The following is a 24,755-nucleotide window of genomic DNA, read 5'->3' as shown; positions in this document are numbered from 1 at the left end:
ATTGACGTCCTTTTATCTAAGTATTTAAATAAACACGATGCACATTGTACTTGTAAAGAAAATCGATAGCAAATATTGATGAAATCTGAATATGTTACGAACATGTAGGCCGTAGTTTTTTTCTGCTGAACAAAAGTATTGAAAGTTGGTGTTTTTTGGAGGATGGATGGTTTACCAAAAAGATCCATAACTAATTGTAAAAATTTGTAGATAGATGTTTTTGTGTTCTGTTATTTTTTTCCTTTTAGAATTGTTACATCATGATGACTGCTGTACCCATATGTTGACTAAATTGTTTATTGTGTTGACGCATCGTTGTTAATAAACGGAATTTGATGAGACTATCATCAAAGTGGGAGGGTTAGGGCTAAAAAACCAGGTTTAATCCACCATTTTCTACATTTGAAAATGCCTGTACCAAATTAGGAATACGATAGTTCTTGTCTATTCTTTTTTGATGCGTTTTGTTATTTGATTTTGCCATGAAATTATGGACTTTCCAAGTGGATTTTTCAGTTCAGTATTTTTGATATTTTACTTTTTTCTAAATACATCACAGCTACAACACATTTTTACCCCTTAAGATTTGCTCTGAAAGCTTAGATTTAATTTCAGAGATATAATCAAAAAACTGTTATTTATCGCTATGTTCAATGTCTAGTCATGGCAGTCATCGTGGTAGGAGGACATTTTTTTATACTAAATACCCGAAGAATGATTAAGACCAAGTATGGTTTAACTTGGCTAAGAAATTTCAGAAAATGATTCATGTCAGATTTAAACAAAAATACAAAAAATTGTGAAAATGTTTACTTAAAAGACAATAACTCCTTATTGACAATTTCCATCATGTAATTTATTTGTAGATCTTACTTTGCTGGACATTTTTGCCGTTTACAGTTTATCTTTTTCTAATACATTGTACAATATACGAATAATAAGATACCATAAGGATGCTTTGACACTATCCATCGAGAAACCTTAAAAAAGATCATGGCAAACTATGGAATCCCAGGTAAAATAATCAGGATGGTACAAGCATTTTATGATCACTTCAGTTGTGTAGTCGAACATGAGGGTAAAAATTCGGAATGGTTCCACATTAAATCAGGAGTCAGACAAAGGGTGTGTAATGTCTGGATTCCTTTTCTTACTGTTTATAGATTGGACATTGAAGCAAACAACACAGAAAAGACGAGGTATCAACTGGGGAAGACTAGAGGTATTAGAAGATCTTGATTTTGCAGATGATATTGCTCTTCTATCAGCAACAAGAACACAGCTGCAAGCTAAAACAGATGATATACAAAAGATAGCTAAAACAACTGGTTTAGAAATAAACAAGAAAAAGAGTAAAATAATGTGTGTAAAGGCAACCAACATCCAGCCGATTACATTGAACAACGAATAACTAGAGATAGTAGACAGCTTCACATACCTTGGATCGGTCATAGATACCAACGACAATGCAACATATGACATAAGGAATAGAATTAAAAAAGCAAGAGCAGCATACTATAAGCTAAGCAAAATATGGACATCAAACCAATACAGTAGAAACACCAAAATGAAAATTTATAAAAGCAATGTGATATCAGTGTTGCTATATGGGGCAAAATGTTGGAAGATAAGCAAGAGAGATGGGGATAGACTTAACACCTTCAACACCAGGAACTTGCGTAGAATCTTTAAGATATTTTGGCCAACTATGATATCCAACGCAGAACTGCTACAAAAAGCCAACATGTGCAGCATAACCAACACCATTAAGATCAGGAGATGGAGTTGGATAGGTCACTTCCTGAGGATGGACCCTTGGAATGATTGTAGAATCGCCTTGACATGGACACCACCAGGAAAGAGAAATGTAGGAAGACCAAAAGAAACTTGGAGACGAATGGTAGATAAGGAAAGAACAGAATTTGGATGGAGAACATGGGGAGAAGCACAACAAGCAGCGGCAGACAGACTCAGATGGAAGGCTTCCATTCGCGCCCTATGCGACACATGGCGCTAACGGGAGTTGTAAGTTGTAAGTATAAGGATGCTTTGGGCCAACATAAACCAGTGGTTTCACAGGAGATTTGTTTGTTAAAAAATATCGACGACGACAACGACGACGGACGCCCAAAATGATAAATGACAAAAGCTCTCTTGACCCCTAAGTCAGGTGAGATAAGAAGCTTAGTCAGTGGCCCTTTGGTTATTTTATATCAATCAAAAATAAATTTAAACTATCCACAACATATCAGTTTAAAAGAAAAAATCAGCTGTCGGACATTTAAATTGTAGGTCAGAAGGCGGCCGTTTATGATGTTTCTACTGATTTATTTTCTTTCAGAACAATAGGTCATTCTTTCGAAGAATGAACCCGGACGTTACCATGTTTCAATGAGATATGATCAAAGGTATAGAATAATTACCTTTATGAGGTCATTATTTTCCTGGATAAAAGTGAAAACTATAATTTAGTTCAAAATTATATTTTCGTCAAATAGTTTTTGTTGCTGAATGGGGAATTTATTTTTTAACTTAGTTTAATCTATGATAAGTGTAAAAATATCTTCATTGTCCGCATTTTAATTTTAGAAACAAATAATGTAAAGTTCGTTAATGTATCGCTACAATACAGAGACGTTATTATATATGTGAGATCAATTTTTGATTCACACTGAATAGGAAATCATTCTATGGACTACATGTATTTATCATCCTTTTTTTGTTACATTTACATGTATCACGATAGTGTGCTCCCTTTGTGTCGGTTCTCAACTTTTTTACATGTATGTATACCTTTTACTCAATGAAATAATCAACTAACAAAATCGTTTTATATTCTATTAAAATAACATCCACGTGCCTCACAATTGAGTCGGGTGGATATGGGGGTATCTAATTATATCCAGATGTATTGCTATTGAAGAGAAATTCTTTCTTAAAATTTCATTTGATTTAAATAAACTCCAAGAAGCCAGGGAAACTTACCTCGTTGGTATTTTCAAGAATACAAACTTGTGTGCAATTCACGCCAAGAGAGTCACCATCATGCCCAAAGACATCCAGTTGGCTCGCAAAATCCGTGGAGATAAAAAAATTTCGCGATGGCATTACACATAAAAAATAATAACACCAATTACATAGCACACATACCCTTTTCCAAAAACTGCATGAAAATTGGTACAATAAATTACTTACAAAGTATCTTGAATTTCGTCATACACGTTTATCGGTTGGTAACAATGCATATGTTTAATACTTCATGCAGTTTCTGTAAATTTTTTATTGTGTATAGATAATAATTTCTAAGGTTTATATGTAGATTAATTAGTGAGTGTTAATTCACATTCAAAAGCAGCCGTAATGTGAATTAAAATTTTAACGCATCAGAAAGGAATATCCTACTTTAAACTTGGTATATAAAGATGCTAATTTTTTCCTAATGTTTTCTATGTCTCTAGAACTAAAGATTTTTTTAATCTCCTTTATGTTTGAACAGTCTCCTAAATATTAAATCTAAAAATTTCTATTTTAGATATTATAGTAATTCATTAGATGTTCTCCGGGGGTAAACACGTCTACTTATATTAAAGAAAATCTTGTAAAATCCAGTATGTTGCAGTTACACTTTAGAACAGTTTTCCAGCCCATGTCAGACGTAAAACATTTTTTTTTCAATTTAAGAACATGATCCTGTCTTAGAATGGCTCGAAATGTCGATTTTCTGCATGTATTCAATGTAGAAGTATCATACTATCATATTTAAAACAAACTGTGTGTAATTATAAAACAAGAAGATGTGGTACTATTGACAATGAGACAGCTATCCATTAGTTTAATATTATACTGCGTTCCATGTTTATATATTTAACTGGTTTTTTTGCCTAAATGAATTGCTGATTTATCTAGCGTGTATTTTACATTTCTTTACTGCAGCTGTTGACTATTGCTAAGTTGACCCTGATATAAGATTGCTAAAAATCTGAAAAAAATATTGTTGCTTTTCTTTTGTTGTATGTGTGCATTATGCTTTGTTAGTTTTTCTGTTTTTGTATATGTTTTGAAATTAAATTAAAAGCCCAGCAGAGCTTATGTTTTATGCCTTGTCGAATCAAAGTGTTCTAGAAGTCAAGCACTCAAACATTGTCAAATGAAAGTATGTCAGAAAAACTTAACAAAATAGAAGAATAGTTTATTACATGGTCAACCAAATCTGAACTCTATTGTTTGAAAACATATTCCGTTTTTTTTATGTCTGGAGCTGGCATGTCAGAAATTGCTTGTTGTTTTTTATTTATTTAAGATTTATTGTGTTTTTGTTAAGTTTCTTTTGTTACCGATTCTGATATCGATCTCGAACTTTTTTAACTGAGTTCTAATGTGCGTATTGTTTTATATTTGTTTTTCCTATATTGGCTAGATGTATAGGGGAAGGTTGAAATCTCAAAACGTATGTTTAACCCCGCCGCATTTTTGCGCCTGTCCAAAGTTAGGAGCCTTTGGCTGTGTTAGTCCTGTATGATTTTTAATTTCAGATTCATGTGAATATTTCGGAGTTCAGCATGACATCCGATGTCAGTGAACTGGTTTACAGTTTTGTTTAGGGGCCAGTTGAAGCGCTGTTTCCGGAGCGGGTGTTTCTCGCTGCATTGAAGACTCATAAGGGACTTCAGCTGTTATCTGCTCTTTGGTCGGGTTGTCGTCTCTTTTACACATTCCTTATTTCCTTTCTGAGTTTTATTTGCAGTGAATGGCAAGAGTGGAAATCTAGTCTGGTTATGATTGGATTAACAAGTAGTATCAACTCATTTTCTTCTTTTCATTTTCTTAGTTTTGTATGATAGTATCTAATTTGATTCAACAAAAAGGTTAACCTCATTTTGGTAAGTGCAAACGGTTTAACATTTGTCCTAGTAGAAAAGATAGATAGCTGCCTTTGCCTAGTTTTACACTTACATCGTATTATACTCAACTTCATGAAGATAACAAAGCATTATAGAAAATACAAAAAATAACATTAAAAATGCAGTACCATTGTCAAACATAAGTATAACGTCACAAATTGTAGTCATGATAGATCAATCTAAAAGATCAGATCTAGATCGTAAAACAACCTAGAGGCTCTTAAGATCCTGTGTCGCTCACCTTGGTCTATGTGCATATTCAACAAAAGACACAGATGGATTAATGGCAAAATTGTGTTTTGATGATGGTGATGTGTTTGTATATCTGACTTTACTGAACATTCTTGCTACCTATAATTCATCTTTAATTAACTTGGCCTATTAGTTATAGATGAAAATATCTTGTTAAAAATATACAAAAATTTACAAAATTGATGAAAATTGAATAATTTGACTGTAAAGCGCTATAACTCCTTAAGGGGTCAACTGACCATTTTTGTCATGTTGATTTATTTGTAGATCTTACTTTGCTGAACGTTATTGCTGTTTACAGTTTATCTCTATCTACAATAATATTCAAGATAATAACAAAAAAACGGCAAAATTTCCTTAAAAAATACCAATTCAGGGGCAGCAACCCAACAACGGTCAGATGAATCTGAACTTGAACAACAATTCAACCACTCGTCAGATTTGCTCTTAATGCTTCAGTTTCAGAGTTATAAGTCAAAATCTACATTTTACCCCCTATGTTCTATGTTTAGCCATGTAGACCATCTTTGTTGTTTGGCTTGGTCACGCCACACATTTTTTAAACTACATACCCCAATGATGATTTTTAAATTTATCCCAGTATTTTCAGAGGAGAAGATTTTTGTAAAAGATTACTAAGATTTACGAAAAATGGTTAAAAATTGACTATAAAGGGCAAAAACTCCTAAAGGGGTCAACTGACCATTTCGATCATGTTGACTTATTTGTAAATCTTACTTTGCTGAACATTATTGCTGTTTACAGTTTATCTCCTTCTATAAATATATTCAAGATAATAACCAAAAACAGCAAAATTTCCTTAAAATTACCAATTCAGGGGTAGCAACCTACTAACCAGTTGTCCAATTCATCTGAAAATTTCAGGGCAGATAGATCTTGACCTAATAAACAATTTTATACCTTGTCAGATTTGATCTAAATGCTTTGGTTTTTGAGTTATAAGCCAAAAACTGCATTTTACCCCTATGTTCTATTTTTAGCCGTGGCGGCCATCTTGGTTAATCGGCCGGGGTCACGTCACACATTTTTAAACTATATAACCCAATGATGATTGTGGCCAAGTTTGGTTTAATTTGGCCACATAGTTTCAGAGTAGAAGATTATTAAGTTGATATTCCTTACCAAGACACTTAAATTGTAATTTCGTGTTATTTTTTCAAAATATCTTTTTGACTTGCTATCGCAAAAAGTGAAAAGAATATAGACAAATATTTACTTTAAAAGACTTCTTATGAGATTTTCCTAGCTAGAAGGATAACAAAATATATCATTATCCTTTAAACCCACATTCTGCTATGAATATAACGTCCTTTCACTTAATAATCCAAAGTTTAGTTATTAGGTGGAACAAATTTATTCCATCGAATTTTGAAGAAAATAATATAACGTATATAGTCGCTTCTGTTTAATTTTCGCTTAGAAATTGATAATGCGGGTTGCTGCTTTTTGAACTATGGATTCCACTGTTGAAATTGAAGTGAAATCATATCTGAAAAGGTTCTTTATGGATTATCTTAACAAAGATAACAGCATAATTTTTAAGTTGTTAACACTACCATCCTCCTTGATTCTAACTTCTGCAAATGAGACTTATTACCGGATGTTTACTTGCATAAGCAACACAACGAGTGTCAGATGTGGAGTATGAGCTGCCTTCCTTTACGGAGAATCTGAGTTGAACTCAGATTTTTGTGAGGTTCGTGTTGTTTTGTATGAGGTGATTTGTAGGTTTGTTCATTTGTTTTGTTTTAAATCGATATTTGTATGAGCTTAGTGAGAACCCTGTATTAAACACGCCGCTTATTGTATAAATAGACAACTAATCCACTACAATCCTCAATGAAAATAAAATATTTAAGATTTGTTTATGTTACAGTGTAAGTGTCGGAGACAATATTAAGGTCTGTACGCATTTTATTCATACTGGATATTCCTATTTAAAATGCTGCTGCATAGGTATCGCCTCATTTTTTATTCCTTCGTTGTTCTTGATAGACTTGGAAAATTGACCTTTGTCTAATAAATAAAATAACAAAATAGTTTAAAAAAAATCATCATATCAAAGATACCAGGACTATAATTTAATACGCTAGACTTGCGTTTCGTCTACATAAGACTCTCCAGTGACGCTCAGTTCAAAACAGTTCTAAAGCCAAACAAGTACAAGACAATAACAATCAAAACTGAGGAGTAAACAAACACTCAAAAAACCAAAGGACATTCACATCAACAGTTATAAATAAGAAATAAGAAATAACACGAACTCCACTAAAAACCGGAAGTGACATCAGGTGCTCCGGAAGGGTAAACATTTCCTGCACCGTATACGGCACCCGTCGTGTTATGTCTTTGTACAGTTCGGTAATGATGTAAGGTTATTATGACTGAGGAAGAATATAAGGAATGATTTCTGACACACTTTTATCATAATGGCCGATCAGCTCATGATGGCGACCGTAAAACTTCTTGAATGATGACCTGAATTTGATTGATTCATAGCCCTGTCTTAGCAACTTTTGAGAAAGCAGTATTCCTCGTTCAACAAAATCAACGTACTTTGAGCTAGCTCTACAGTAACAAAGTTGAAGACCATTGAGGACCCAAAATTCCAAAAAGTTGTGCCGAAAACGGTTAAGGTAATCTATTTCTGGGATAACAAAATCCCTAGCCTTTCCAAAAAAAACAAAGTATTATAACAGAAAATTTATAAAATGAACATATAATTGATATTCATGTCAACACCAAATAGCTGTTGGTTTGATGGTACCCTTAGGGACGAAACGTCCACCAGCAGTGGCACCGACCAAGTGGTGTTAATAGTTATCAAAGGTACCAGCATTATAATTCAAAACGCCAGACGCGCGTTTCGTCTACATACGACTCATCTTATTTAACGTTATATTTATATGTTCATAATAAATAACATAAATTGCCTTTATTTTGTCATTTTTTATTTTAAAAAATACACCACATTGTGTTTTAAAAAGCAGACGAGGCTAGTTATGGAACCGGTGGAAAGACTGTGCCAATGAACATACAATTCTTCTTTTCGTAATCGTGAATAAGATCTTTCCAAACTGGATCACACACGAGCAAGTTTCTGTTACCTGGAATACCAATAGTTAAACCATAACTTTAGTGAAAACAATATATGTATTATGAATGAAATACATCTCACTCAAAATAAGCTCATATTGAGAATAATTGATTCAAAAACAAGAAATAAGTGCTTATACAAATCTGTTTGTTATATTACTATAGAAAAACTTGTTTTGGTTTTATTAAGATTCTATTCTTTTCAAATGTTAAAAATAAATCTAAAATCTTACAAATCAATTGTTCTCAAATGTGTGATCATTACAGTAATTGATTATTTTTTTTAGTGTCCGTTGGTACCATTCGGTTATCTTTTGGTAAATTTGCCGTCATACAAAAGCATTCACCTTATTATTAGCCAAACGCTCTTTGTCGTTTTTAGGCGCAAATTTACTTCAAATTATTTACTTTTCTTTCAAACTTAAAGTTAGTAGCTAACATTATCGTTGTGTTATGCTATGTTCTTATAATTACAATATATATTTTTCCAATCGAGGTTGAGAGTTCAAAATAAAGTAATGTATTACACGCAATAAAACTAACAGCCATATTAAACGAATGCTAAAAACTATAAATTGTATACTAGTATATAAGTTGCCCGAGTGGATATAATTTGAATGTATATTCAATTTACAAATATATCGCCCGATAAAGAATTATTTGTCTGTTATAAGCCATTATAAGAATATTCAACGTAGAATATCATATACATGGTATAAGATACAAACCTATAATCACAAGTCCTTTTTTTGCCCTTGTCAGTGCTACATTAATTTGGTTTTTGTCGGTAATGAATCCAAGATTCTGGAGACACCATCCTCTGGTTGGTTGTTCTGGTATTCGATAACTAGGAATAGATCTTACCAAACTGAAAATAACATAATCCCATTCTCCACCTAAAAACATTTCAGAAATATAAAGGTATTACTTGATTCATTTCTTTTGGCTTGGGTTTAAATAACAAACGTTCATCGAGATGAAAATTAAAATGCTCCTGTAATCTTTATCCAATCTATCAGTAATGTGTATCTTGGTGCTTATACATTTTCAATGTATTATGCAATGTTAAAACATTTCTATTTCATTCAGATAAGAGGTGTATCATTCTTGGTTCTGTGTATACAGGTGTATGTGTGTTTAAACTATTATTATTTTGAAAACACTACTTACTATACGCTAGATCAAAGGGAAGGGGATACTGAGAAAATCCGTTTTTTGATCCTTGAAGACAACAGCTTTGAATAGAGAAACTTCAAAATACGTTTTTTTGTTTTCAAAAGAGGCGAAAGAACCCAAAGGGACATTTAAACCAATAAGTCATACAACTGAAAAGGCCTGCTTTATACAGAATATCAACAGACAGTCAAAAGTACACAAAACAAAGAAAACAAAAGACTAAGCGTCACACACCCGACAAAAATTGGAAAGGTAAGCAGATTCAGTACCACATGTGGCGCCGGTTCTGTTGCTCGTATAAATACAAAGCCAGGTATAAGTTTGTAAATAACTGCAAAGCCGCAATTTTTCGAAGAATTTACTTTAACAAAGACTCTCTTGTTAACATATGCGGAAGGTTTAATTGCTATAAAACAAGGTTTGTACCTCTTATATGGTCTACGGAGGTGCATGTAACTAGTACGAAAATAAGAAGTTGCTATTTGTACACACAAAAATGTATGTATCTGTGCTTTATAAAAAAGTGTAAAGATCAGCTAACAAGATGGTTGTCGATTTAAACAGTTTAGTAAGATTATATAACTGACATCGTTTAATACTGATAAAACATATTCACCTTGACTGGCCACTACAGTGGATACTATAGGCATTGTAAGTCCAGTGTTAACAGATTCTTCCCTCAATGCTGTACATTGGGCGTTGTACTGAGACATAACATTGATGCTTGAAGGCGGCACATTCTCGTTTTCTACCATATGTTGAAAAACTTTCATCTACAACGTATACATGTTTACTCAATGGCTAATGTTTCATCTACCATTATAAGTTATATGGTTCGCTACTGACCCCATACGGATCCATAGAGGGTTAGTAAAATCCATAGGGGGTGAGGCCGGAGGCCGAGTCCCCTATGAATTTTATTCACCCTCTATGGATCCGTAGGGGGTCAGTAGTCAACCGTATAACCAATTTATCGGACGCTGTACTTTTTCTGCGGCGTTTTGTTGAAAAATAAACAATGAAACACAACAACATTGATAGATGACGTCGCCATTAACGCGTCATGAACCCCATATGAAACTTACTAACCCCATACGGTCTCATAGGGGGTCACCACGTGACGGCGTTTAACCAATCACAACGTGATAATTCATCAGTGGTCCGATTAAAATCAGATATCCAAACCCATATAATTTGGAAGTGAAACATCCTTTGGTCGTTAAAATATTGTACTTTAACCATTTTAACAATAGAACTAACATTGAAGCAATTATTATAAAATAAATGAATAAACTAATGTGCACAAAAAATTTAAAATATACATTGTCAAAACAAAATAGACAGCATATGATATATCAATTCAGAACAAAAAATTAAAAACATGTTAAAAAATTTTAAAGCAAAGAACCATTGATTCTTGGATCAAAAACTCTAAAATCACTGCAAAATACAGACAACCCCAACCTTCAGTTGTAGTGACACACTTGTATAGATGTCGACCATATTTGATATGGTTTTAAGATTGTGATTAATATAACAGATATGTGTCTTACCACTTGTTTAACTTCGGCCTCGTTGAACCTTGACTGTTCATTTCCTGCTTCGGTTTTAACCGTTAACATCTCTTCATCTCCTTCTACATGACAAAACACATGAGGCCAATGGTCAGCCATCGTACGTGGCCACATTTGCAATGGTTGGTGCGATGTTCCGACCCCAGGATGAGTTTTTAATTCACCATCATAAAAGTGTTTTGACGGGAATTCGCATATTTTGGGGTGCTATAAGAAAAATAAATCCAATATGCCAACTTTGTACAGTTTTATCGTACACAATTTCTTGACCTTTTTATGATTGATGTATTTCTATCATGCAGATATCTTTACAATTTGAGGTGGAAGTAAAGTTGTCTTAAAAAAGATTGTCAAATTCGTCATTTCAATTTTTTTCACAAAGATGTTGATTGACCTGGCGTACATGGTTATGTCAGACCATTAATTCAAAATCCGTTCCTATTCAAACACGGTTTAAAGTCTTGTAACCAAGAATAACTGCTCGAAAGCCTGTTGGGTTTTTTTTGGGGGAAACCTTAAATAAGTATACAATGGAGCGCCTTAAGGTGGTACCCAACACTTTCACTAAAATTAATTTGGCTCGTTTAATGTTCATAAAATTTTGACAAATTATTTACTTTGACCCTTTTACAAAAATATGAAAAAATCAAAAAAATTGAACCAAGCGTTTTATCAGAAAAGTTACACTGGTTATATAGCAGTTAAACATACACTAATTTTGATCATTGTGAAGTTTTATATTGCCTTCACAAAGCAACGTAATTAAAAACGTTTAGCTGATATTACAGAGTTATCTCCCTGTAGTGTAAGGTACCACCTTAATCCAGGCTTTTTAATGCAAGCTCAAAATGGTCTAAATATATTTTTCATTCTACGAATGAGTTATTTAGTTTAAATAACCAATTACATAAAAATAACTATTTTGGTGGTCTCATACCTAAAGGGTGATGTTCAATTGTCTTTTGATTTCTAAGCCGTCCTTGCAGGAACCTAGGTCGTCAATGTCGTTTATGTGTTTCGTAGATAAATGTCTGTCTTAATGTCATTTTGTTAATTGCAAACGCATTTTTAGTATGTTCTCATTTAATGAGTATGAATACGGCCTTTTTATTATTCTGTCTCTCTTTAACTAGGCATAAATCAATCACCCGCCATGCTTATCCACACTCTGTCATATTGTCACAATCGTGAAAATTACAAAGTATGATAATAAGACGTCAAATAAATAATTGTTGACATCATTATTTTTTAAAACCGATAAATAAAAATACTGTACCATTCTGTATTGTTCCTTTAGCATGGTTTTGTATAAAATATTTTCTGAATATCTTTCAAAAAGCGAGGTTTCTAGTCCTAGTTTAGCTGCTTCTTTGCATTTGATTATTGGACGAAGTTGTTTATGGTCACCAATTAGAACAACTTGTTTCGCAGATGTTGCTATAATTGGAACTATTGTTGATGGTTCTGAACACATTCCACTCTCGTCGATTATAAGCTGGTAAACTCTGTCTTTTGTAGCTTTTAGTACTTTTGGGTTTGCTACCAGTGAATTTGTACAAAATATAACGTCATAATGTGGAAGCTCTTCTTTTGTTGCCTTACTCTGGATATCTTTGTATTCCTTGATTTCTTTAATTGTTGTTTTTAAAGGCTCCCTATCTCTTTCATTTATTTCTTCTAACATATTGACATCGTCGGACAATTGGTTATCTAGTTCCTTTATGCGTTCAGCATACGGTTTACCCTCTTGGCGAATTAAATAGTGAAGGACAACACCATGTTCAACTAGGTAGGGATCCGCTTTAGCATCGGATATGTTGCGCCTTGTTACACTTGCTCTTCCAGGAATTGGGAAGCTTAGTTGTTCAATTGCACTCCCATATATTCTAACAATACGTGGGGCCTTTGGTCCCAATTTCTCTATTACAAGACCTTAATAAGTAATACACGTAATTAAATTCAGTGATGTTATTGAAATTGATAGATGTGATCTGATATATTGCTAATAAAATCATTTGTAAATTATGTGAAGAATAATAGAAATTCTACATAACACGAAATAAACACGATAGAAGGTTTGATTACATCAGATTGAATATCCTGTAAACCAATAAAATTTTCTTTAGTATTTTTAAATTTTTAAATGAATAATAAATGGGAAGCTTATGACTAGGATTTCTGTATTTTGTTATGTTAAAAATTAATCTACTCATATTCAGTTTTATTCTACTATTTTGCAATATTGTAATTTTAGATAGTTTGTACTTTTTAATGTCTGTTACTGTTATTTTAACTTCATTTGTTTTGGAGGAATAACATATATTAATAAGTAGGTATAAGTTGAATTTTTTTTCTCTCAAATAATGGGTAATATGGTGTTAATTATCAGATACTCCCTGCTTTAACAAAAACATCAATACTCACGTGCTACCAAATCGACAGATCTGTTTGAAGGTCCACAGAAAATTATCTGATTCTTAGTATCGCCCGTTTTCTGTTGCATCAAAGTATTGAATTTGTTGAAAAGGTAAACAAGCTTAACACCAATGTAAGTTTTGCCAGTTCCTATGTTAAGTACAAATGTATAAGTAGTACAAAACTAACCAAATTAATGGAATAGTTTGTCCGTTTCAAAGATTGTTTCCGAACTTCAAAGTTTCATAGTTATTATCCGAATTGACTGTGTAGATTGTTTTAATATGTGCTTTTAGGACTGCAAAAAATATGGAAAAATAGTTGGTTTGCTTATATTCTTTGATATATTGTAATAACTTGTTTGTTTAGCTAGCTTTAAAACCAGATTAAATCCACCATTTTCTGACTAAGAAAATGCTTGTACCAAGTCAGGAATATGACAGTTGTTATCCAGCCGTTTGGTGTTATTGAGCATTTGATTCTGTAATTTTAGAATTTTCCTCGGAGTTCGGTATATCTGTTATTTCGCATTTGTTGAAATTTGACGTATTTAATGTTTGATTATAAAGTATACAAATCTGCTAGCTTGATAATAGTTATCAAAAGTACCAGGATTATAATTTTATACGCCAGACGCCAGACGCCAGATAAAATTTATAATTGAGGAAAATCCAGTAAAAGTAAGGACCAAAACGTTATGTTCATATTAAACATATTATGACATATTAAAATGTTCTAGTATGCGCCCTTTATTTTTTCTAGAAAAAAACAAATATGAAAGAATTGCCTTCAATTTGAGTTATCTTCTTCAAATTTTCTATAAGTAAGTAAAATTGAAATCGTTTCAAAGATTTTTTAATTGGTTACTTAGAGTAACACAAAACGTTCAACGTAAAAATCCCAAAACAATCATTAGAAAAGTTGGTTGATGCAATAGTTTATTCTATACCTGGTGGGCCTTGAATCAATTTAAATCTTCTTTTCAAAGATGTCTTGATAGCCCAGTGCTGATGTTGATTATTTGGCCACATATCAACATCGAGACCTTCTGTCTCAATCTGTTCCGCTACTTCCAAATGTATGCGATCTTAAATATAGTTAGGTTTGTGGCAAACATTAAGTTTGGTCATTTTATTAATTCAAGTTATTATGGACCATCAAAAATTTTCTATATTAACTTAAATATATAAATGCGCCAACGACTTGAAAAAACACACAACAATCTAGTATGGACGATGGAAAACTGCATTTTGCTTTCCTGTTCAATAACGGATTAGGTGAAATAAAAATCACCAAATGCAACAACAACACTACTAATTTACTACGGTATTGACAAGATTTAAATAAACTCATTATAGATACCAGGTTTGATATTTCATATTTACGCCAGACGCGCGTTTCGTCTTCAGAAGACTCATCAGTGACGCTCGAATAAACAAATGTTGAAACGGACAAATAAAATACGACGTTGAAAAGCATTGAGGACCAAAGGTTTACCAAATACAGCTAATTTAATCTTTTGCTGAGGTAGAAAAGCCTTAGTATTTCAAAAATTCAAAGTTTTGTTAACAGTAAATATTAAATTCATAATCATAAACATACGCTATAAACTGCTCAGAGTCTAAATTGACCAGATTTTGTGCTCGACTAGTGAAATCGAGCACACATTTATACTTAATGACATGGGATTCAGTAAGCTTAATATAAATATAAGATAGCTGCATAGTTTGATGAAAATCAAAGTTGATTTGAAAAAGTTATAAAACAAATTAGAGATTCCTATCTGAATATATATAATAACTTTTATTTTTACCTATTGTAAAACTAAATGCTTTCATTTCACAGCAATAAATCAAACTACCTAATAAGCTTGAATTTTGTAAGATCAATTTTTAATTTAGTTAGATGGGCTGATTTGCACAAGTCAAAACTAAATTTGAAGGTCAAGACTAGTCGAGACAGGTCGAGCCTTGGTCAAGACAATTTCAGAATTCACAAAGATCATCAAGTACTGAATCAGATTAATTAAGTCAAGTCGAGACCTAGTCGAGTACACTTAGGTACAGTACAGTCAAGACAATATCGAGACTAGTCGAGTAAAATGTGTGCTCAATTTTACTGGTCGAGCACCAAAAATGTTCAGTTCAGACTCTGAGCAGTTTGTAGTGATATCAATGATAACTCAAGTAAACACAGTTCACGCTGACTATCCTCGGGGAAACCATACTTTCTTTTATTTGTTTTAAAAATTAATATTTCTTCTTCTTGGGGAAAAATTGACCTTAAAAGCATTTTCTAGGACCTTCGCGATCTTATAGCTCTTCAACTGTTTCAAATCTTGTACATCCTTGGCTTTCAAATATTCGTATTTGTGCTTTCCTGATAATTTCAATGCATGAAATGGAGCCATTTTTATTTTCATTTTTTTGAAACTGCAAGTGATTTGGCATCAAGCAACAGAAACAGTTGAATTTTAAATTTTCAGGCATGTTACTCTAAAAAAAAAGTTCTTTCACTTTCTTCTTAAAAAAGCAGAAAGCTAAGGTCGAAACTCTTTCGGAATTCAAACGTGACTTCTGATTAAAAAAAACGATAAAAAAGAATGACAACAAGTCGCACAGAAATGGTAGACGTTACATCCATTTTTTTTAACTTATATCCTGTACTTAACCGATTTAATATACCATATGTTATTAATGAACATGCATTATATGACAGATGAACAACTCAACAACTAAAAGATATATAAACAATGTATGAATTGTCTTGACACTTCCAAACAATCAAACAAATTTTAATCTTATGAATAAATTGTTGATAGTAATAAAAATTAATGAAAGTAAACAGCAAATTGTCTAAGACAAATAGCATTAGTGTACTTACCTGGAAAATTGATTTCTTTTCTCAGTGCAATATTTTTGGCTAAATCGGTTCCATGCCGTAGCTTTTTCAAGTGATTTTCAAGACGCCTATTATGATAAAATTTTATTTAAATGCATTTGTAGTAGTAGTATGTTTCTAAGTTAGGATTTTGTGATTATTGTGGGATTTCATATGACAATTTGGTCCATATTAAGGATGTCCAATGAATTAAAGATACGACAATGATTATTCAAATCATGAATTAATGAAAAATGTTGTTCTATATATCATTAAATAATGTGAGGAAAGCTCATTAAACACTGCCCCAGGAACATTCCTTAAAGTCAAGCTATTGGACTAACGCAAATTTGCTTTTCGGAATCCAAACTCAACTATCGTTTAGGACAACTCAGAAAATCAAGAAGATACAAAAACCACATATATAACATGATTAAACTCAAGAAAAATATCGACAGATCCTAATGAAAAACAAAAACTAAACGATCCGCAAAAATAGAGTTCCGTTTGTTGGCATTTGAAAAATAGTTCAGCAGCTCTCCTCAAGCACTGGCGTCAGCAATTTTTCTCATGGACTTACTTGTTACATCAAAAATTGAAAAAAAAGTAATCCAAAATTGGGTGTTAAAAACAATGCAGAAGAAACAATTGTAAGTGCTGTAAAGTCACCAACGCGAACCACGCTATCACCAGCATCTATGTTACATCTAATTGTAAAGCGGAAAATAGTATGTATATTCCTACTTGAGGAAATTGCAAGAAACTGAATTCAAAATCAGACTTAATAATCACCGGCAGAAGAAACTGCCCAATCACGAGGCGACTCTTGAGAACAGTACAAACTCAGTTTGAAAACATCACCTTCCCAATAATAGAGATAAACCAAAATTGTGACATCAAAGTAGAAAACAAAGAGGGAAAAAGGTTTCTGAATGCATCACCCGTATACTCTTGAAACTCATAGACTGAATGAGAGAGATGAAAAGCAGTTTTATCGAGAACCAACGGAATAAAACCTGAAATTCCTACTATTTAACTTTAACTAAATAAAGGCAACAATAGTATACCGCTGTCCAAAACTCATAAATCCATTGACAAAAAACAAAATCGGGGTTACAAACTAAAACCGAGGGAAACGCATTAAATATGAAAGGAGAACAACGACATAACACCGAAACGTAACACACACAGAAACGGGCCAAGCATCAGACAAAACACCACGAGAATAACACATTTCTTTGTTTTGATTTAGAATCAGAATGTACAATAAGCTGCAAAAATATGTTTAAGACATGTACATTAAGCTTAACAAATTTCTTTACAGCCTCCGATTTTTTTACCTGGATGGCTGCACGTCCCTGATAAGGCGAGTTTTTTTTTCGTGAAATATTCCGTGAATATATAAAATACAACTATTTTATAACACTCGTTAGTGTGTTAAAGTTACATTATAGGGCAATTATGTTATATAATTTAGTAGCTACATCAGTGTATTAACAAACTGATTCACGCCTAGATAGATTGAATTTTGATTGTTGCTATTTTAGACTCGATAAATAAAAGTCTTAATTGAAAAATAACCTATTCAAACCGTTATATTTATATATGTGTAAATGCAATACAAGTTTGTTGGTAGTGGGGTAAAATACAGCACAAACAACATTTTCAAAAGACCAAAAATGTGGAAAAAAAGTATATTTTAACAAAACGCATTTGAACAACGGATGATATTAAACCCTGATGACTGCCATTGGCGATTTTAAAATATACGGATCACCAGTTGTAACAAAATGGATCTTAAATCATAAATAGTATATCAAACAGAAAACAAATTATATAAATAGCAAGCAAGTATAATAGGGTAGAACATCATCACGATATTTATTTTTTTCACCACAATAATTTAGTAAACACAAATATTAGATACTTCGAATAAATAATATTCTTCATCAGTATTAATTAATATGTATATCGCAATCCTATAAACAGTCGTGTAAAGTGCTTTGTTGACTTATTTACTTAATTTTCTCTTTACAATTAGTTTTAATATTCTTGTTCATTAAAAATGATTACCTGTCAACTGGCGATTTGGAAATTATCTCTAGTCTACAGTCATCTAACGAAGTAGCAGGTGGCGGAGAACTATTTTCGTGAAGTTGAAATGCTACTCGAATCTTGGTTATTCTACGTTGACATCCATTTCGTCGCTGTTCTAACTTTTGATATTTACATATTTTAGTAGTCTCTGCATGCGCACTCCATATATATGTATCTTTGTGAAGAATCTGATTGCCTATCATTTGTTTTGTTTCCAAGTCTAGGTCTTGGTCTTTCATTATGCAAAGAAAATTTCCACTCGGTAACGGAAAGTATGTTTTGTTCTCATTTATTAATGATCCTCCTTCATTGTCGTTCACTTCTGGAATATATCCAAACTCCAAATCCCTTTTTTCACAAAATTCTTCATCAAACTCAAACATACCCTGGTTATTTTTAAATACAAGTGGTACTTCGTTGATTATCACCGATTCCTCGCCATGTACAGCATTATAAGTAGATTCCATTTCAACCACAGGAAGCCATATATTCTTGTATTCGTCTACATTCCTGTACTTAGGTAATGAACTCTTTTTGGCATATCTAAGAAACGTTTTGATAGGATCTTGTACATGTGGCAGACAAAATTTGATACCGTTTGTCAGGATAGCTATTTGAGGGATTGGTGTCAGAATTCCTGATAATTCTTGAGCTGACATTTGAACTGTAACAATTTGGCCATGTCGAAACGATGTTTGGAATGGTACAAAGTGATCAATTATTACCTGGTCAGATACTTCAGAACTAACGTCAGTGACACTGTTTTTAAAACTATCTATGTGCTGCTTATTTCTTTCAAGTTCTTGCTTCATCTGTTCTCTGTTGTTATTAGACATTTTATTTTTTAATGCATTACGATTTTCGTCGAAGACATGTTGAAGTGTGCTTTTCCAAAACCTCAAGCTTATAAACGTAGTGTTCTGGTGAGGATATATCTTAACATGCTTTTCAGGTCTTTGTACTTCATCGTCCATTGGTTTTTCCAATACAGTAGCTTTGAAACTGTATAAACGCCTTCTCCATTTCACTGTCACTTTTGAGAATATTTGATGTGTATCTTCATTTCCTTCTATATTCTCTGGATCACCAGTTATGACTGTTCTTTCGTTGAATGTTACCATATCGTTGTCCAATGTGATTTCAGGAATACTACAAACGTCTATTTCGCTAAATTTTACAGACAAACTTTTTGTCATAGTGTCTTGAAGACCTGGTATGAAAATGTCGTATTTTTCGCGTGATACGTGAGAAACGAAACCTTGAAAAATAATCGGCTGTTGCTTTAAATAGTTTGAGAAAACTAATTCTTTATACTGCAAATTGAAATCGTTGGTTTTTTTCAATAACGTATTTAAATACGCACATATGGTTCGTAATTCAGTAAAGTCATAGGGGGTATTTTTTTCATCTAAGTAAGCATGAATCAATCGATGGATAATAATATCACAATATCTACTTAGAGGGCACGTGAACTGAACAGCTGGATTTTCTCTATGGAGAACAGACATTCTGTATTGGTGACTAGGCTCAAATGATTGCCATTCTTTTAAAGCTAAACCTTGTTTAGGATGAACGAAATCAGAACAAATTAGTTCAATTGCTTCGTCAATAGTTCTATCTATTTGAACATTTCTTACAATTTGATCGAGAACATTTGACTGTATTGGAACAAAGAGTCTCTTTTCAATATCAATATTTACATCTTCGTCATTTTCACTCATAGAGGAGGGATCAGCTAACCTATGATACAAGTAATATGGTGATGGTAGTGCATTAACTAATGATAATTTCCCTATTTCTTCAATAATCTCTTCTTGTTTGCTGCACAACAGATGAGCAAAGTATTTGTGTAAAAAATACCATTCTTTTTGTTTATTTTTACTATCTCTGGCCATTTGTAATGGATGAAAAACAGGAACATTCATGGGAAAATTTTGCGTCAGAATGCTTCCAATTGTGTTGTTTGCTAGAACAAGGTATTCTTCAACTAGAGAATGTGCTTTTTTAGTTTTCATGATACCGTCTGTAGTTGTAAAATCTACTGATATTGGTGAGGTAAAGGACTCCATTTGAAGACGTTGGAATTTCAATTTCTTTGACAGTAGAAAAAGAATCTTTATGTCGTCAGCGAAAATATCATCAATGATATCTTGATTGTTGATAATGTTTTCAACTTCTATGTAATTGTAATGGGCGGAGGAACGCATTACCGTTCTGCTAATAGTTTTTTCTGTTACATGTATATTACTTGGTTCAGTTTGGTCAATGTCAAAGAAAACTGATATTGCATACCTTCTGCGACCTGGTTCTAAGCTACAAAGATTATTTATATGATTAGGTAGCATAAGTTTATTATGTGCTGTATTTGAACTGTGAAATGAAAATCCACGGGATCGCGCATGAATATCTAAATCATCATCTTTGTGAACAACCTTGCTGACGTCAGTAACATGAATACCGACTCTAACTCTGTTCTTTGTCATTTTTCTAATGCTAAAACCATGATTTATGAAACTTTCTTCTATTCCAGCTATTGTGAATATTTTGTCGGTTTTGGTTATATCTTGATAACCGGGGGCTTGCAAATCGTCTCTCAATTCTTTGATTTCATCGACAGATGGGTAATCAAACCATAATGGCAAATTGTTTTGGTAAGAAATCAACGTTAATCCCTCTTCTATGTCTTTAGAGCTATGCACTACACCTAAGACTGCACCTAGGGGGTGAATATTAGTTAATTTCCATTTTAAAAGAACTACAATGAACAACCAGTTTTCTTTGTCACCTTCTGTGATGTTATGATACTTATGAAACTTAAGATCATTTGTACCTGAATCATGTTTATGAATTTCTACGCTTGTTCTTAGCCGCTCTGGATACTTCTTAGCTAGACGTCCGTGTAAGATATTAATTTTTGGAATAGTCTTGCAAATTGGAATCATCAGATGACTCTGTCGTCGATCAATGAGACAAACAAAAACAGGATGGGTCACATTCTTGAAGCGATTTCTATCTATGAAGGATACGACTTCACCGTAGTATTTTTTATCTTCTTGTGGCTCGCCTTTGTTAGATATTTTTACATACACTACGTCGTCTGTATATGTTTGGCCACAATTTTCTCGCCCAGAAATGTTTATTTTCATATGCTTGTTTTCTTCTGGAAAACAAACAGCTTCTTCCATTGATAGGATTTTAATCATACATCTTTTATACATATCTGGTTGTTCAGTGAGTTTGTTTTCATCAAATGCCGAAAATATGTCTCGATAAAGAAATGGACGCAACACAATTACATTTTCTGTCCTGATGAATTCGTATCGATTGATTTCCAAACCTTCGTGAAACCAAGACTCTGGTGTATCATGTAATGACTCTGTGTTTGTACCTTGTTGTAAATCATTATTTCTAAGACGATTCCTGCTTCGGTTTGCCTCTTCATCATACCATTCATCATCGGAATCTGAGTCCATATTAAACGTGTGATATAAAGTTGATTATGGAACGTTGTCCTGCAATTTGAATGAATCGCCGTTAAAAAATATTATATGGAGTAGGTTTGAATCAATGAACATTAACGGTTATACATTCTGTCGAAACTAACAATTTGGCATGGCACAAGATCATTTTTATCTTCTAGGTTTATGACATCTTTTCATGTAATTCATTGGTGTATCCTAAATGATATATTAGTATTGGGTGCTTGATTTTTTATCAGTTTTTGGTTTTTTTTATGGAGTTTGATCTAGCTTTGATACATGCGAGTACTCTAAGATCAGTATTTTGTGTTTGTGTAAGTCGGGTTCTTTTGTTGGGTTTTGGGGTTGTTTTTTGTTGATGTTGTTATTTGTGTCGATCTGATTTTTCAAGCCCTTTTCCATATTATGCATATGAGTATTTGTTTTTATGTGAATCAGTCAGTTAGACAGCGTTCTTCCTTGTAGAATCAAGAAAATCCTTCTTTTCTTTTTTTTTGTCCTTTACTGTTTTTTTTTATAGTGTTCGATAATCAAAATGAAAATAAAAATAAAATCGACATTACTCACTTTTGATATTGATGAAATATCCAACCTCAGTAAGGCGTGATTTTGACATCTTTCTAATATTTGTACATGTGTCTCTACCAATAAAACCAATGTTACAGCCCAATGACTTTTGCAGGTAGATGTCATATATTTGGTTGTTTTGCTTGCTAGCTGAACCGTGAATACCAAAAAGACGATGTGATATGATTGCCAATGAGACAACTATCCACTATCCACTAAAGACCAAAATGACACAAACATTAACAATTATAGGTCACCGTACGGCCTTAAACAATGAGCAAAGCCCATACCGCATATAGTCAGCTATAAAAGGCCCCGATAAGACAATGTGAAACAATTCAACGGAGAAAACTAACGGCCTCATTTATTTTTAAAAAAATGAACGAAAAACAAATATGTAACACATAAACAAACGACAACCACTGAATTACAGGCTCCTGACTTGGGACAGGCACATACATAAATAATGTGGCGGGGTTTAACATGTTAGCGGGATCCTAACCCTCCCCCTAACCTGGGACAGTGGTATATCAGTACAACATAAGAACGAACTATAAAAATCAGTTGAAAAAGGTTTAACTCATCAGATTAACAAAAAATACAAGTAGACATGGCCGGGTACTTATACATAGTTTTTTTATAAGGTTATGTATGCTACCCTCCTTTAAGAGTAGACTAGTCCATCAGATAACAATATATCTGTCTGTAGTACTAGTATACTCTCAAAGCAGGGTAGTATACATAACCTTATAATGACTTCGCGGTTCAGCTAGGAGGCAAGCTAGTCAAAAATATTATCTTTACCTAAACACTTAAGTCATTTTGCTGTAAAGGAGTATATACAATGTGCTCCTTTTTTATATTAAGGGCAAAGTTTAGTCTGATACTTTTGATAATTATTTACTATAAACATCTAAAGGAGTATTTAACATGTCATTTATATAAACTGTCCAAGGGGGTAATTTTGTATATACTTATATATTGTTCAATATTTCATAAAATAGTCTTTAGTGTATACATACCTGCGTCGTCATCGCAACCAGATGTTAATCAATACAGTGCAGTTACCTTTTTCTTGTGCAGTAGAGCGATATAAAACTTAAACTAGCTCCCATCCAAAGTCTAACTTAAAGTCATTGTTCTGTTTCTTCTAGAATATCACGGATTTAACACTTTTCCAGTGACAGAAATGCAATTATGCAAAATTAATATCAAGGATATTGTCCACAAGATTCAAGTATGCATTTTGTATTTAAAATATAGTACAACGTCCTCACTAACATATCGATCGGATTACTTTGTATAGATAATAACGTATTTTAAAGTTGTATTGTGCATTAAAGATTTTAAATATATATATAATTTGAGTTCTTTCAGTTCATATTATTTCAGACAATTGACACCGTGAAATCGTTTAATGAAAAATATGTGTTAGTATGTTGTTACTTCTAACATGGATACGTACCTGCTTCCTTTTCTTCAACGTGTAATTTACAACATAAAAACGATAATAAAAGTAGTACAATAGTCGTTGTGTAATCAGTTCAGAGCTGATATGCATAAACCAACTTCAATTAAGTAGGACAAGTAGAAAATCCGTCCATTCTGAACATATATTAGACTAAGTTGTTTATGCATACAATTCTAGGTGCAGATAAGGAGAAACGAGAGCAAATATAACAGTATCGAACACTTATTACAATTATGTTTCTCATTGAATCAAGTATCTGAATGAATTTTATCGTTTTATGTTTCAAAATATACTATTTAACCAATTTTTTTTTACAGAAAGCTCAGTTTTTATTGGATCGAATGTCTTACTTAGCTAGCTACATTGTATTGATTATTCATCTAGTTTAATGCAAACAAATACATCAAAATATGTTACAACAGTATCACGCGATCAGTTAGTATAATAACACAGACACAATTGTTCACTTCAAAGTGGTAAACCTTTTTCATTGCAAGTTTTGCCTATCTGTCGTTTTCTTTATCATTTCTGAGTATTAATATTTTTAAGACACACTCGTCCATTCTTTTTCATCAACATCGCAACGATTGCGAAACCTTCTTGTTATGTTTCAAATCAAATAGTGTTTTGGTGAAAATAATACGTTTAGAGATCAAACATAAAACTATAGATACGAATAGTGATGTGTTTGACTTAATAAGGCGGTAACGTTCACACATCAATAAAATACGTTTTCTGTGAATGACAAGACAGATTTTTCACGAAAGGTTAATCTTAAAGTATCTTTTCGGGAAACGTAAAGTTGAAGAAGTGAACGATGGTGAAC

At 32.8% G+C, this 24,755-nt stretch overlaps 1 protein-coding gene across 2 annotated transcripts in view; it reads right to left on the bottom strand.

The window, feature by feature from the left end:
* Positions 1 to 23,877, bottom strand: part of LOC134712400 (3'-5' exoribonuclease HELZ2-like) — a 54,546-nt gene extending 30,669 nt beyond the window's left edge. The window contains exons 1-10 of one of the 2 annotated variants that reach the window (XM_063573913.1): positions 23,481 to 23,875; positions 18,389 to 21,924; positions 16,319 to 16,404; positions 14,385 to 14,522; positions 13,445 to 13,585; positions 12,297 to 12,952; positions 11,000 to 11,227; positions 10,063 to 10,219; positions 8,999 to 9,166; positions 8,127 to 8,281 (exon numbers count right to left, since the gene is read on the bottom strand). In XM_063573913.1, the coding sequence (XP_063429983.1) occupies positions 8,175 to 8,281; positions 8,999 to 9,166; positions 10,063 to 10,219; positions 11,000 to 11,227; positions 12,297 to 12,952; positions 13,445 to 13,585; positions 14,385 to 14,522; positions 16,319 to 16,404; positions 18,389 to 21,885 (5,178 nt within the window). In that variant the 5' untranslated portion in view covers positions 21,886 to 21,924; positions 23,481 to 23,875 and the 3' untranslated portion in view covers positions 8,127 to 8,174. Of the gene's footprint in view, positions 1 to 8,126; positions 8,282 to 8,998; positions 9,167 to 10,062; positions 10,220 to 10,999; positions 11,228 to 12,296; positions 12,953 to 13,444; positions 13,586 to 14,384; positions 14,523 to 16,318; positions 16,405 to 18,388; positions 21,925 to 23,480 lie in introns of those variants that run through there. The other variant, XM_063573921.1, reaches the window with a different exon arrangement.
* Between the last annotated feature and the right edge of the window lie 878 nt (positions 23,878 to 24,755).

The sequence above is a fragment of the Mytilus trossulus genome, chromosome 1, assembly GCF_036588685.1.
Source record: "Mytilus trossulus isolate FHL-02 chromosome 1, PNRI_Mtr1.1.1.hap1, whole genome shotgun sequence".
Classification (NCBI taxonomy): domain Eukaryota; kingdom Metazoa; phylum Mollusca; class Bivalvia; order Mytilida; family Mytilidae; genus Mytilus; species Mytilus trossulus.
Note: the sequence above shows the minus strand (reverse complement) of the source record. Positions and strands in the feature narration are given on the sequence as shown.